We start from the raw sequence: 15973 nt of genomic DNA, 5'->3' as shown, positions 1-15973 counted from the left end.
ATCTGCTAATTCCTCCACCACAATTTTCTATCCTCCCCTTCATCCTTTGTTTAGTTTGGTGTCACCTGGAAACAGCATAAACCTCTTACTTACCAAGAAAAATATGCAACCACTTGAGCTACAGGTTGGCCCATAAAAATGGTCTTCCTGGAGATATTGGTCCATGGACAGTTTCTATGGTAAATTATAAATAAGTGCCCATATTGTTGTGATACATTTTAAATCACATATTCTACCTTTTTGAGAAAAGTGCAATGCAGGGTTGAAACAGAAATCTTGTTAGAAATCAGGATCAATTTTACCTAGAACATCCTCTCAACCTACCAATCCTGAAGACCATTTTGCTTAAAATGAGGTCTTACAATTAAGTGCTCTTTCACAATTTATCTTGTGCCAATCATCGAAAGCTTTTCCTGGTTCTTTATGAATTAAAATCTCAAATTTAATTTTCCCAGGTCAAGACTCTGTTTCAAATACTGAGGATTTCATTTCTTCTTGTCAAATGCCATACTAAGAAGGCACAAGGAAAACTGAAAGTTTGCTTCTCCAGAGAAGAAAATGTTAAGAGATAAATTAATCATAGGTGGTAATCTGTGAAAGTACCTCCCCTTTCTCACAGAACTGACCAGGGGATTATGTTGCTATGGCCAGTACTTTCTCTGCCTGGAAATCAAAGCCTGATCTACTGCTGGTGCTGGACATGTAGATTCGACTCCTGATTTCATCTATAGTGGAAACCATCTTTAGTCCCAGTCTGAGCTAATGTACTTCCTGCCTTTCTTCCAGGAGACAATTTTCTGACTAGTTCTCAACAGCATGATCTGTAACATTTATTATCTCCCATCATTGTCACCTCCCATCATGCAATTGAGGTGGGCCCTGAAGAAAACATGCAATTCTTGCCCTCCAGCTGCTCCCTGTCTTGGTGCTTACCAGGTGCTGACAACCTAATCGGAATCGCACAGGAAGTGAATTTTCACTAAAAAGGACTACAAAAGAAAAGAGAGATTTCCCTCAGATTTGCAGAGTTCACTATGAACTGAGCAGAGTCTTTCTGAAGGAAACCTAGGGTGCATTCTCTACCTTGTGATGCCCTGGTGTAGAGCAGGTAGGGGCATGAACTTCAAAGTGTCACTGTTTGAAGATAAGCTCTTCCAAAAATCAGCTGTATGATCTGGGCAAATTACTCAGCCTGTCTGTGCCTCCATCTCCTTCGCTCTAAAATAAAGACACTAAGACCCATCTCATAGATTTGTGATGCGGATTATGTGAGTTACAATAGGTGAAGTACCTGGCCTATGGTCAAATGTGAATAATGCTAACACTGACCACTGTTCTTTTTTTTTTTTTTTTTTTTTTTTTTAGAATGAGGAAATGTACAAAGGAGTCTACAGAATGCCTGTGTAATTACTTAATTCTACCTGGGAGGAGCATCCGTGTTTCAGACACTGCCTGGGAGTGATCTTGAGACATCGCGCTTTGCAATTGGCCCGTGACAATAACACTCAAGCGCGTGTGCGAGGCGAGCGGTGCAGGTCTGGCTGCGTGGCTCGGTGTCTGGTCGGTAAACGGGGGCGGGATCGTGGCGGGTGCGGGCGAGCCCACACTGCGCGGCGGCTCGGACCCCCGAGTGCGAGACCGTGTCCCTGTGTGTCACCAACGCACACTCTGATAGGAACCCCACTTGGTCGTGCGTGTCATGGCTTAAAAATAGAGGCTAATCCGTCAGCCAGCTTTGGCAGCCAGCGGCAGCAGCCGGGGCGGCGGCGGCGGCGACAGCGACAGCGACAGCGGCGGCGGCGGGAGAATCATGGCCGAGGAGCTGCCGGAGCCTGCGATCGGCCTCGGGAACTGAGACCCCGCACGGCGCGCGCGGAGAGGTACCGGGGCTGCGGCGGGGCGTCGCCTTCCCTCGTGGCTAGCGGGCTGCGGAGAGGAGCGCAGCTGGGGCCAGGGGGAGAGAGGGACCCAGGGAGGGGGCAGCCCCTGATCGGAGAGAGCTGTGCGCCCTGGGCTCCCCCCTCCCCCCAGCGCCAGGATGTCTGGGTTGGCAAAGGGCTGAGGCGACCACCGTGAACCTGTTACCACCGAGACAGCAGGCGGAGGAAGGGGTGGGGGGAACTGCCCCGGGGCCTCTCAGAACCGCCTGATGGGATTGGAGAATGCCCAGGGGTGTATCCCAGGACAGAGTGGGGTTTCTCCACCACCCTTCTTCCCAAGAGGAGCGTCCCAGAGAGAGCTGTTTCCTACAGCTGGTCGCCTTCCCTGCCTCCTCTTACCTTTCATCATGACAGAGGCAGCAGAATCTATTAGGAGGAAAAAAAAAAAAAAAAAAAAAAAAGGTTGTTTGGGCATTTCTAAACAGTTCTAGGGTCTTTAGGCCTGAAGAGAAAAGATGGGTGGTGACGGTGGTAATGATGATGGTGGTGGTGATGATCATGATAGCGGTGGTGGTGTTGAGGCAGTACTGTTTTATTTCTGTGCTGTTTCTGACCCAGCCATTGGAAAAAAAAAAAAAAAATGTCTCTATCTAAATACCTTAATAGCCAATTATTCCTCCTGAGCTGGGATCCTGAAACCCCTGTTTCTGATGTCCTGTGAGTACTTGGCCTCTACTGGCCCTGGAGAAAGGGAGAGCTGGGCCCCCGGCTGCCACTGTGGGATGAGACACAGTGTGGCCATGGATAAAGATGGCCTCTCACTGATGGACAGTAGGTTTTAGTCCCTTGGGCAGAAGTCAGGAAAGGAAATGGGAGGAGGACTGCAAGTCAATCCATCATTCCAAATACTGGGGAACATAAGTGTGACAGGAGGAGGAGGGAAAGGGGCCCATGTACCTGTCTGCCTAAAAGTTCCAGGGTAAGCCTCAAAGGCTGACCCTTCCCAGCTGTAAAGCTCAAGGCATGACTCTAGTTTCACAAAAGCCAGCTGCCAACAGGTATTCTGAAACACATCTGCTAACCTCCTGGTTGGAGGCCCCCCTGCACGCTGTGTAGGATCAGTTGATTCTAACAGCACTGAAGAGTGTCTGAGTCCCTGGGCCTGCAGAATCTTCATTTTTCCCTTTTCTTCTCCCTCTACAGGCCTGAGGCCTCCACCTCTCCCCCTCCCAACACAGAGACACAACATTATTCGTGTATTTAACTCAGAACGCCTGCTTTGACTCAGAATTCTCACCTTCAAGGTGAGGTTTGAGCGTGGTTTATCTGTTATGCATATAGATTGAGTCCTTCTGTTAGCTCTTACCCTGAGCAAGTATTTTCCCAAACTTACTCTCCCTCTTTATTGCTGTTCTTCACTAACCCAGTCCCTCCCCACAAATATTGCCTATTAACAGGCGTATCTTTGAGGCTGTGCAGGGAAGGAATGGGTTAAGGCACTTCATCTCCCTGGAACCAAGGAAACAGGCCTGGCATATGCCATGGCCCCAGCTGCCTTGACTTTCTGATAATTTTCTCTGGAAGGGCCCAAAGCCACCCCCATCTGCATCTCAGCTCCCTAGACTCTCTGCCTTTAGCCTTAGGCAGATGAGGCCCAGATTCAGGCTGGCAAGAGCCCCAGCAGTGGGTACAAGCACTCAGACGCCAAGTGTGTGAGTGTGTGAGTGTATGAGTGTGTGTGTGTGTGTGTGTGTGTGTGTGTATGTGTGTGTACTGGCAATGAGGGTGGGGTGGTAGAGCAGAAACCCAGCAGCTGGGCAGCTCCCTGTTCCCGTAAACAAGGACATGTGACTCTCCCACCTCCTTGGGTGGCAGAGCCAAAGAGCTCAGTGAAAGGAGCTTCTGCAGCTTGAAGAAAAAGGCGATCCTGATGGCCCTACCTTCTCTTCCTTGAGGATCCTCTCCCCAGGGCCTGGCCCAGCCCAGTGAGCAGGAAGGAAAACAGCTGCTCTGGACTCACTCAAGTGTGTCTCCCACCTTCCTCTTTCAGCAACAGCTACCTGGTGACCAGCCCCATCATCACCACAGCCATCGTGCAGCTGCCACAGTTCCTGCTGCCTCTAAGATGTGCCCTGGTAACTGGCTCTGGGCCTCCATGACTTTTATGGCCCGCTTTTCCCGGGGTAGTTCCAGGTCTCCTGTTCGCACTAGAGGGAACCTGGAGGAGATGCCAACTGTTCAACACCCCTTCCTCAACGTCTTTGAGTTGGAAAGGCTCCTCTACACAGGCAAGACAGCCTGTAACCATGCCGACGAGGTCTGGCCAGGCCTCTACCTTGGAGACCAGTATGTACGGGGTAAACAGGGATCATGGCTGGATGTGTGTGTGTGTGTGTGTGTGTGTGTGTGTGTGTGGAGAAAGGAGGGTGGCAGACAGACATTGAGTTGTGTTGTTGGTTCCAGATTAAGGATTGAAGGGAGGGAGGAACACAGAAAATAAAAGCTGGAGGGTTTGGGAGAGTTTAGATAGGATTATCAAAATGCCCAACTCAGGATTGAAAAACTCTTGTTCAAATAGTAACGTTATTCATTTAGCAAACACTTAGGATTGAGTGCCAGTGCTGCGTTCCAAGCACAGTAGATGACTTCTCTGACCTTCCATCTGTTGTGCTATGACCCTGGATAAAGATAGTCACTGGGAGCCAGGAACTATAGGTAGTAAGCCCAAGGGGTTCATCTCAAAGCCAAAGTGTCTGCAGAGTCTGTAAATTGGAGGCTGTGGAGAGAGGAACATCAAAGAAAGAGCAAATTCTTCTCTTCCTCAGGGGCTCTATGGTATGCAAGGATTTTTTTCATGTGTATTTTCACTCTTAATCTTCACAACAGCCTTGAGAGGTAGATGATAAGGAGGAAACTGATGCTCAGGGAAGTTGTAACTGGCCAACCATCACATGAGTCTCATGAGCCAGGACTTAAAGGTTCTTTCTACTTTCCACTTAAGGAGTTTGCACTGGAAAAGCACTTGCCCCAACAATATGACCATTTTGCCTGAGAGGTGTCTGCCACTCAGCTAAAGGGTATGGTCTTGATGCAAACTTGAAAGTGAAATTATAAAACCAGGAAAATGTGAGCCATGGCATAACAGGGAAAACAGAAGAGGATTCTGGGTATCAATGACAGTATAAAGTAATTGGAAGGTTGGGTATGGGAAGAAGTATCAGAAACATGTTTAATGTCCCATGGAATGTCAAAGATTAGTAGGGATATTAAACATTTTTTTTCTTATTTTTTACTTTTTTTGGTGCTGGGGGTTGAACCCAGAGCCTTGTGCATGCTGAGTTTGAGTTGTATCACTGAGCTACAGCCCCATTAGGTATTTTAAATGTGAGCACATCTAACAACCCTCTTGATGCTCAGATCCCCTCTGCAATATTTATGGAATATTGATGGATATACAACATCTAATATCCTCTCTGCGATACTCAGTGGTCTCCTTTTCCTGCTTGAATACCCCAGTGATGGGAAATGGCTCGCTCCTGAGATGGAAAATGGCTCGCTCCTGAGGTGCTCCAACCTTTCTTCAGTTAGATTCCACTGCTAGTATGTCCTGTTCATAGCCTGAAAGTGAAATCTGTGACCCTATAGCCTTAATCCTTTGATCTTATTTCTACCCTTTAGGACCCTACAAATCAAGGAAAATCCCACTTCCTCAGAGCACCCCTTCGATATTTTATTATGGCCATTTTCACCCCTCCTCCTTAGATTTCTCCAGTCACCCTTAGTTGTTCTCAACCGTTGCTCACAGGACAAGACTTCAAGTCATTGCCCGTCTTCCTCCCTTCTGGGGCATTAGTAAGTAAAGTAGAGGCCTGGAGCCCATGATAGTACCTAGGCAAGAAATGGCCCTGACACCCTGGCTTCTCTACTCTCCCTCTAATTTCTGTTCAACACAGGGACATGGCCAACAACCGCCGCGAACTTCGTCGCCTGGGCATCACCCACGTCCTCAATGCCTCACACAGCAGATGGCGAGGTACACCTGAGGCCTATGAGGGACTGGGCATCCGCTACCTGGGTGTCGAGGCCCACGACTCGCCAGCCTTTGACATGAGCATCCACTTCCAGACGGCTGCTGACTTCATCCACCGTGCACTGAGCCAGCCAGGAGGTAGGAAGGGAAAGCAAAAAGGAGGAAAGATCAATGAACATGGAGCTTAGGAGAAGCCCAAGCGTTCAAGTATGGAGAGAGATTTTAGCCACATGACAAAATGCTCTGGATATAATGTCAAGGAAAGAAAACTATTCCCTCAAGTATTTTTTTTTTCTTCTCAAAACAACACAAAGGAAATCATACAAGTTGCACCTGGGTGGTGAGAATCTGGGTGCTATAATTTTTTAAATTGGGGTTTTTTACATATTTCTATGCTTTCCAATTATTTTTACCTTCAGCGTGGTAAAAAATGCTTTAGCAGTCAGGAAAAAAAAACAGAGTAGGTCCTTTGAATTCATACGTTCTGAATCCATGGATTCAATCAACTACATATTGAAAATACTTGAGGGAAAAAACTAATGAACATGTACAGATTTTTTTTTATTTCTTGCCTTCATTTCTTAAACACTACAGTATAGTAATTATTTATAGAGCATTTATATTATATTAGGTATTTCGATAATCTAGAGATGATTTAAAGTATATAAGAAGATGAACATAGGTGATATACAAATACTAAACCCCGTTTTATGTAGGGGACTTTAGCATCTACTGATTTTTGGTATCTTGGTGGAATCCTAGGACCAATCCACCTTAAATATTAAAGAAGGACTATGTATGAAAATATAAATATATTCAATGATTAAGAGAAATAGCAAGATAAAAGGGTAAGGGGACCAGATGCAATGCACATGACTGCCGTCCCTGCTACTGAGACAGGAGGATTTTGGAGCCAGGCATTTGAGGCCAACCTGGGCAATTGTGTTTATAGCAAGACCCAGTCTCAAAAAACACAAAGGGTGGAGAGACTGAACAGGGCTTGACACAAGGGTGTTTCCTATTGATCCATTCAGCAAATATCAGTGGAGTCCCTACCCTGTGCTAAGCTTGGTTTCTCATTAATGATGAGTCCACCTTTGCACCCTTTTCAGTTTTATGGACACTGAGGTACTGCACGACCTCTCCATCCATTTCTGCAGAGATTTCTTCTCCTTTGTTGAGGATCTGCCTGTCTTGGTTTATTTTTGTATTTTATTCATTGCAGTGCTGGGTATTGGACCCTTGACCTTGCTCATGCTTAGCATGATATACCCCCAGCCCAGTATCTTCATTCTTTTATTTATTTATTTATTTTTTGAAGAAAAAGGAATAAGCCAGGCGTGGTGGTACATGCCTGTAATCCCAGTGGCTCAGGAGGCTGAGGCAGGAGGATCGTGAGTTCAAACCCAGTCTCAGCAAAAGCAAGGTGCTAAGCTACTCAGTGAGACCCTGTCTCTAAATAAAATACAAAATAGGGCTGGGGATCTGGGTTAGTGGTGGAGTGCCCCTGCGTTCAATCCTCAATACCCAGAGGAGGGGAAAAAAGAAAGTAATAAGAAGGTTTATTGCTAGGAAAGGAGAAACATAGGGGACTCCTGACCCAGAGACTGTGATTCTGCCTACCAGGATCTTCATGCTTCACACCACTCATCGGCACCTGTTTCTGTCTCCACGCACCTCTGCTTATCTGTCTTCCTTTCACCTGTCCTTGTCACACTCTCCCTGGCTTCCTCCAAGCTACCTTAGTCTCCAGCTCTCTCTCTGTGTCTCTCTTTGCAGGGAAGATTCTGGTGCACTGTGCTGTGGGAGTGAGCCGATCTGCCACCCTGGTGCTGGCCTACCTCATGCTGTACCACCACTTCACCCTTGTGGAGGCCATCAAGAAAGTCAAGGACCACCGAGGCATCATCCCCAACCGGGGCTTCTTGAGGCAGCTCCTGGCCCTGGACCGCAGGCTGCGGCAGGGTCTCGAGGCATAAGAGGAGGGGGGAGAAGTCAGGTCAGGTCCCTGGGTAGGTCCCTGGCTCCCAGCTGGAGAAAGGAAGCCCAGGTGGCAGGTAACAGATAACTCAAGTGGCCCATTCTCTCCTAGTGACAGGAGAGTGAATGCTCAGGGGTGGAGACTTTGAGGGAGGGGATAGGAAGTCAGGTTTGGAAGTGAGGTTGGTGGCACCCAGGGACTTTTGACCAGGGAAGGAGGCAGGTAGACTGCAGGTGGAAGATGATCCTAGGATCTGATTCAGGCACTGCTGGATTCCAGCCCAGGTGCTCCCGGTGATGCACAGTCCCCTCCCCTCTTTGTGCTCAAGTGTCCCCCTCTCTCACTCACCAGAATGAAAGGGCCCTCTCTGTCCTGTGTCTGAGCAGGGAGTTAGAGATGCGCCCAGCACAGATGTGATGGGATAGAATCGTGACAGACGGTGAAGGGATGGTGTGAGAAGCTGCGAAACCAGAGGGAGAAACCCACACAGACTTGTTACTCCAATCACAGGAAGAGTAGGTGTGTGCGGGTTGGCATGGTGCTTGTGAGAGCTGCTTGTGATCAAGAGTATTACAGAGGTGCATGACTAGCTGGTCATTCACTTACTGGATTCAAGTGTCTGAAGGAAAAATAAAGATGATGGAAAAGAAGAGCGCTTCTTGGTGTCTTTGACAATTTGAAAGAGTTCTATTTCTCTCTCTTTTGGGGATCCCAGCCTTGCTGGGGATAGCAGCAGTTCCTGACCCCCTCCCTCCTTTTGGTGATCAGCTTCCACCACCTTGAAAACCTCCACCAGTTCTCGCAAAACCCTGGAAAATCTTGAACTGTTATTCCCAGAGATTCCACTAAGAGGCAGCAGAGGACCAAAAACCTCAGCTCTGCAACCACTTCTTGTTGCCTAGAAAACACTTCCTCCATCTTCTAATTTTAAAATAGGTCCCTGTTCATATGCTCAAATGCATAAGAAATATGTTTATTTTTTTTAAATCAGCCTGATTTCCATATAAGCTCCCCCTTCTGATCAGATAACATTCTGATGAGAAATCCATCCCAACTGTAAATATACATTTAGGGGTTTGTATTTTGTCTGGTGCCAAGGTATGGAGGGGGCGAGGGAGAGATGATGTGATTGCTTTCTCTTCTGATCTTTACAGGCTTGCTTCAGAGGAATGCAACACAATCCTATCAGTAAAGTTAATCAAAAATTAGACTTGGAGCTGGGAGTATACCTTAGTGGTAGAGCATTTGCCTAGTACATACAAGACCTTGGGTTGTATGCCCAAAACCACCCCCCCCCCAAAAAAAAAAAAGAAAGAAAGAAAGATATAAATCCAATTATGGTCAATCAGTTTTGATGAGTATTTTTTCTTTTAATTCATCTCTTCTGATGGCCCTTCTCATGGTTTGAAGCCAGCTCTCATGGTTGGCTTCTGTCTTGCTACTTTGGGCCTAGCAGGTCTGATTGCTACTAGTAATCTATGTTTATTGTATTTCCAGTTTCCTCACCAGCCTTGCCCATACTGGGATTCATGTAGGAACCAGAACTCCAAATCTCTCAGAATTTGTAGGTCTCAGTGCTCCAGGCTAAGACCTATAAGATGAAGGCAAGCAAGCTCTATTAGTTGGAATGTCAAAATTCCATCACTGTTAAGAGACATATTTATCTAAGAGATAGAATGAGGACTTCATTCGGTAATATTGATTTATTATTATTATTAGTTGTTCAAAATATGACATAGCTCTTGACATATCATATTTCATACATTTGATTCAAGTGGGTTATGAACTCCCATTTTTTCCCAGTATACAGACTGCAGAATCACATCGGTTACACATCCACGTTTTTACATACTGCCATACTAGTGTCTGTTATATTCTGCTGCCTTTCCTATCCTCTACTATCCCCCCTCAGTAATATTGATTTTAATTGAAATGTGTTGATTTCTTATCAGAACCATGGACCAGATGAATTACATATAACTAAAAAGAATTACACATAACTCAAAATAACTCATGCTCTTAGAAAGACGAACTGCAACTAGAAACAGTTGGGTAAAGAAGACAATTGTCGTCTCCTTTGTTTTGGCCTAGAAAGGACAGTACTATGTATGTAACTGAACAGCCACAACCATATTTGTTCGGTCTGATTATTCCCTAGAGTGTTCATGATGAAGAATTTCAGAATTTAATTCTAACTTCTAGTAAGGAATTACAGTTACTAAAATACATTAAACCAAAGAACAGGCTTCCAGATGATCCGCACAGAACAGATTCTGTACTTTTATTATTTAAAGAAGCATATCATTGCTATGCCCGGGCACTCTCCTATCTTTACAAACACTCGTCTAATTCTCATAAAAGCCCTGTGAAGAAGGCATAATTGTCATTGCTTAGGAACAGAGAGTCAAGGTTCCCTAATTTGCTCAAGGATGCACAAAGAGTAAGTGGAAGAACTAGAATTTAAAACTGAATTCTCTGGCTCCAGAATCTGTGTTTACCCATCATACTACTATACTGAGCCTCCAGCCCCACCCTTGAAGGGTTTATGGAGGATTTCCCTGTCTATTCTAGAGATTGTGACCCTTCCAAAAAGAACTATGTGTATCAGAAGGGAGAGGGAGCCCACAGCATGGTATTCACCCAAGTAGAATCAGTCCCAGCCTCCAAGAGGGCTCAGGGTAACACCTGTCACAGGTTGTGTATCACCCCTATCTCCCAAACCTGAGGTTCAACGTCAAGACTCCCCTATCCTATTCTTGGGCAGTGGACCATGTAGACTAAAATAACGGGAATGGGAACAGGAAGAAATGTGCTCTGATTAGGCACAGCCTGTGCCACTAGTTGTCTGTGCCTCAACCCTCTGGAGCTGAGATCCAAGTCAAACTTCTCATTCTTCTCCTTTCCTTGCCACCTCCAGCCTCCGCCTCTTCAGTGTTGACTCAAGCCCTTGAGGCAGGCCCTGGAGATATTGCTGTCTCTGAGGAGGAGGAGGAGTGTTTGCCCAAACCTTCACCCCTATAACTAATCCCAACTGGGAAGCTCCACAGGGAGCAGCAGCTAAGAGAAAACTGCTGCTTCCGATTCCCCGGACAGCAGACGAAGCTGGAACCACACAAGCATTGGACTAAGAATTATGCTGGGTCTAGAAGACTCAGCCTTACCACATCCAAGGGCCTCTGCTAGAAGTAGATACCTTAAAGAAAAGGCTATTTGGGTCTGGGGTTGTAGCTCGGAGTTACAGTGCTTGCCTAGCCTACATGAAGCCCCAGGTTTGATACTCAGATACAAAGAGAAAGAAAATTTGAATAGAGAAAAAATTGGCCTGGTTATAAGGAAACGAAACCCTGCTTATCATAGATTTTTGTCCTCAAAGTATTTTTTGAGGTGGAGGAAGAGCAAAAGACCCACAAGCTTTACAGAAAGTCCTGTTTGCACCCTAATCCCTGGAACCTGTAAATATGCCATCTTACCTGGTGATATATTAGTCTATTTTTGGTGCTATAACGAAAAACCGGAAGCTGAGTAATTTCTTAAAGAAAAGAGATTGATTTTGCTCACTGTTCAGGAAGCAGAAAGTCCAGAATTAGGTGGTCCTAATAGTTTGGCCTCTGGAGAGGGTTCCCCTGGCTGCATCATATTATAGTGGATAATAGCAGAGCAGGAGCACATGTGAAAGGGAGAAAGGGCATGGTAAGACAGAAAGCAAGAGAGAGATGGGTATGGTAGTGCACACCTGTAATTCTAGCAGGAGGTTAGTAAATTTGGGGGCCAGCTTCAGCAACTGAGCAAGACCAGGTCTCAAAATAAAAATTTAAAAAGATAAAACGGGTTGTAAACTAACAGCATCAGTGTGAAATCCACCAGCAGAGGGTGTCCTGTGTCATACCTCCATATCTGGGAAACCTGACACAGGATTTGGGTTTCCAGTCCTCCTTGAAAAGTTGAAAAAGACAATAGCCCACATTTGCGCATGACAGCAGTCTGAGTAAGGGCTGTCTCCTTTAGAGGAGTTACATGCCTGCTCTATAGTTCCACCTCTTCCCTTCTCTACCTTAAAAACAAACAAACAAAAAAAAACTGGGGATTAAATCCAGGGATGCTTAACCACCAAGCCATACCCCCAGCCTTTTTTAAAAATAGATATATTTTACTTAGAGACAGGGTCTTGCTAAGTTGCTGAGAATGGCTTTGAACTTGCTATTGTGCTGCATCAACCTCCTGAGCCGCTGGAATTACAGGCATGCACCAGTATGCCCAGCACTCTACCTATTTTCTAACACAAGACCTGTTGCACTCCTTGAGACCATTTGCCTGCCACCCCTGAGGTAAATCAATCCCAATATGTCTTTTTTTTTTTTTTGAATTTTAATATTTATTTATTTATTTATTTTTAGTTCTTGGCGGACACAACATCTTTGTTGGTATGTGGTGCTGAGGATGGAACCCGGGCCGCACGCATGCCAGGCGAGCGCGCTACCGCTTGAGCCACATCCCCAGCCCCCCACTATGTCTTAAATTCCTACCCCAAAATATAAACTATGACTTACCTTAAAAAATCCAGGCTAGCCCACCTTCCCTCATTTTCTTCCAATTCCCAATCCTCCTGTAGTCATTCTTGAAATGTTCTTAGTTTGTGGGGAGTGGTTGCTGGCCTTTACAATGGCCTGGGACGTTTCCCCTGGTTTGGCAGACACTGGAACCTCCAGCCAAATTCCCATTCAGCATCTGGAGCCAGCCTGGGAGAAGGTGGCTGGCACCGTGAGTCTCAGGAAGGAAGCTTGGAAGCAAGTGGAAAGAGGCCCAGCCCTGTCTTGGGGAAGCAGGGAGGGGTGTGTGTTTATAAGCTCACAACTTGGCTTCTGATGATCTGTGGACCTCCACCTTCTGCCTAGGTAACTTTCCCTGGGGCAGTATTTTTATTTTTAAATGCTCAGAAATCAAAGGCCCCTGCCTCTGACCCTTGGAGCTTATTCACATCCGGGATTAAAACTGGCCAACCCCACATTCTCAATGAATAACCTTGACCGAGCCCGAGCTTCATTGAGACCCACAACCGATGGCAACCTACTGAAAACAGACAGCAAGAATATTAACCCGGGGAGGGAGTTGGAGTCTGCCCCGGGAGAGGGGAGAGCACTCAGTCCACTTACAATGTTCAACCCCAAAGAGCCAGCACCGTGGGTCCTTGCTCCAGGGAGGGAGAGGACTCTCACTTGCTTTAGGAGAAAGGAGAAACATGCCCCAAGATGTGTCTCATAGAAAGTAAAAGACGTGAAGTGGGCTGCACACCCAAGGCTAAAGCTCAAATGGTTGTCCCCTGCCAACCCATGCCAGGTACAAAACGCTCCCAGCTGCCAAGCAAGATAAGGCTGGGACCCTGCCCAGCTTCTTTGCACATGTGAATGATCATAAGCTCAAGAACACCCCCACTGGAAGGCATCCAGGAGAACATCCAGTTCAGGGATTTTATTTTCTTTTTCCTTTTTGTTTCTTTCTGTTTCTTTTCTTTCTTTATGGGTTTTTTTTTTGTTCTGTTTTGTTTTATGTTTGTTTTCTTGATGTCTTGTTCTGCTGGAAACAAGCATTTTTTCAAAGATACTATCAAAACTTTGGCAAATATCTCAAAACAAACTGATAAACATAATGCTTTGTTTTTCAACTGGCAGTACTTTGAAAAGATAATACAAAAAAAAAAAAACCTAACTAACCTGAGTCAACATTAGCTCAAAATGCTTACATTTTTGACTATATAACTTACGTTCCCACATGATAAAACAAGTGATAGCTGGAATCAACATTAACAGATAAACTCTCTTAAATGAAAATTGGTGCTCTTGGATGAATCACAGAATGTTATGGTTAAATAGACCCACTCTTTTTTATATTCCAGGCACCCAGGATGAAAAAAATACATATATACACATGTAATGTAAGAAAAGCTTTTTACCTACTTATATATTGCAATAATTATTTTTTGAAGACAGATATGCTAAGAAGCTAATTTACTTTTATTTTATTTCATTTGTGTGTGTGTGTGTGTGTGTGTGTGTGTGTGCCATGGATGAAATTTAGGTGCTTGAACGTGCTCTACCACCCAGCTGTACCCACAGCCGAGTCCTAGTATTTCAAATCACTTTCATTGGGGCCATTTATGTGAGGGTGGGATAGGGAGAGGAATCCCCTTGTGATTCAAACAAGAAGCCTTATTTTTATATTTTATGTGCATTTTGTTGTTTTGTTGTTGCTGTTTCTTTCTTGGTGCCATGTATTGAACCCAGGACTTTACACAAGCTAAGCATACACTCTACCACTAAGGTACATCCTTAGCCCTTGCAGTTATTTTTAGTCCTTACTACATAAAAGATTATGCCAACGAAAAACAGATATAAAACCTACAATCTAATCCAATCCTTCACTTTGTAAATGAGAAAACCAAGACAGGGAGAGGTAACAGGAAGGCACAGAAATAACACCAAAACCAAGACTCAGGTAGGGAGAGATGGCTGTGACTTCACCAGAGTCACTTCTCCCCTGTTATTAATAGAACTGCCTGAGCTTTGGCCAGACACATGACTATCCTGCGAAGGACGACCTTCCACAATCTGCTTTGCTGAGAAATGTGTCCCTGGGACTAAATCCTCACCAATAGAATGTGAGCAAAAGTCATGTTCTATTTCTTACAAGGAAAAGACTGTCCCTTTAGTGTTTTGAACCCTTCCTTTGGATTAGAACATTAGATAAATGATTAGTAAACCATATGAACCAGGGAAACATCCTGGGAACCCGCCAAGGGACAAAAGAACCTGGGTCACCAGACGGCTTTATGAAATAGAACCACCTTTACACCCTGCATCTTCCACTTTCTTTGGGATATTTATGAGTCAAAAATAAACTACTAGAGTGTTTGAGCACTCTCGTTTTTTTTATGCCTCTTTGTTACAGTAGTTTTATCATTTATCTACTGCTGAGTAACAAATCACTTCAAAACTCAGTGCCTTAAAACAATAAACATTTGTTATTATTTGGTGGTTTCTGTGGATGAGGACATCAAGGGCAGTGTAACTGTGTGGTTCTGCCTCAGAATTTTTCCTGAGGGTACAGCTATTATGGTGACAGGGGCTGCAGTTATCCAAAAGCCTGAGTAGGATAGAATACCCACTCCCAAGCTCATTCATGTGGCTGTCATCGGACACCTCAGTTCCTTACCACGTCCTTTCTCCATAGGCGAGTGACTTTGTGATGTGATATTGCCTACCCCCAGAACAAACAACCCAAGAGGAAGAGTGGCTAAGAAACTGCAGAGCATTTTTATGACCCACCTTCAAAGACAAGTAGTTGCCTCATCTTTTTCTATTGTTACAAGAGTCAAGAAGTCCAGCCCAATCTCAAGCAGATGGGGACTAGACTCCACCTCTTCAAGGAAGGGGTATCAAAGGATTTGCAAATGCATTCTCAAAAATACCACAGGGACTCAGCCTGCATCTGAGTTAATGTACTAGATTTACTGACTCCTAGTCCCATGCATCTTCTGGGCCATGATGCTTCATGACGTAATTCAAGGACAGTAATGACTAAAACTGCTGTGTGACAGGGACATGCCAAGCAGTTTTCAAACACTTTACCCCTCATACAATGCTGTGTAGTATACGCTACTCCTAGCCCTAATTTTATAGGCGAGAAGAAAAGTTTAGAAGAGTTCATACCGTGCCAGACTCTAAAGCCTTATTCAGCAGCTATCCTAACATCAGGGAAACAGCATGCTTTGGGGAGGCAGACCAAGGGTGGAATTCTTGCACCAATACTTGAGTTATATGATTTTCGGTAATACCTAAACTTTATGAGCTTCAGTTTAACATTAGAATTCAAAGGAAAGTTGAAAATAATAAACTTTCAAGGATTGCGGTAAGGAGTCATTGAAATCATGAGATGCACCGAGACAGGAATTGGCATGAATGGGAAATCAATAGGTCCTCCCATCTTTGCTTCATTCTCAGATCTCCACTCCCACACAGGAGATGGTTCAGCGCTGACCTACAATTTGCTTCATTTCAGAAAGCCAAAAACTTAGCAGGACTATGCATA

At 45.1% G+C, this 15973-nt stretch overlaps 1 protein-coding gene across 2 annotated transcripts; it reads left to right on the top strand.

Moving 5' to 3' along the window:
• The first annotated feature begins 1553 nt into the window (after positions 1 to 1553).
• On the top strand, positions 1554 to 8541 carry Dusp26 (dual specificity phosphatase 26). Of its 2 annotated transcripts, XM_026409452.2 has the most exons (5): positions 1554 to 1880; positions 3084 to 3184; positions 3931 to 4226; positions 5834 to 6048; positions 7690 to 8541. In XM_026409452.2, the coding sequence occupies exons 3-5, from the start codon at positions 4006 to 4008 to the stop codon at positions 7887 to 7889; spliced, it is 636 nt and encodes a 211-aa protein (XP_026265237.1). In that variant the 5' UTR covers positions 1554 to 1880; positions 3084 to 3184; positions 3931 to 4005; the 3' UTR covers positions 7890 to 8541. The 2 variants fall into 2 exon arrangements, with proteins under 2 accessions (XP_026265237.1, XP_026265236.1); XM_026409451.2 differs by lacking the exon at positions 3084 to 3184 and having other exon boundaries at positions 1555 to 1880.
• The last annotated feature ends 7432 nt before the right edge of the window (positions 8542 to 15973 follow it).

The sequence above is a fragment of the Urocitellus parryii genome, chromosome 14 (assembly GCF_045843805.1).
Source record: "Urocitellus parryii isolate mUroPar1 chromosome 14, mUroPar1.hap1, whole genome shotgun sequence".
In the NCBI taxonomy this organism is placed as follows: domain Eukaryota; kingdom Metazoa; phylum Chordata; class Mammalia; order Rodentia; family Sciuridae; genus Urocitellus; species Urocitellus parryii.
This window is presented reverse-complemented; position numbering and strand designations above follow the sequence as displayed.

Excerpts from the sequence above, each read along its gene's own strand:
- Dusp26 (XM_026409452.2), top strand. The coding sequence starts at position 4,006 with ATGTGCCCTGGTAACTGGCTCTGGGCCTCCATGACTTTTATGGCCCGC. Across the intron at positions 4,227-5,833 it reads GGCCTCTACCTTGGAGACCA|GGACATGGCCAACAACCGCC; the intron begins GTATGTACGGGG and ends TGTTCAACACAG. Across the intron at positions 6,049-7,689 it reads TGCACTGAGCCAGCCAGGAG|GGAAGATTCTGGTGCACTGT; the intron begins GTAGGAAGGGAA and ends CTCTCTTTGCAG.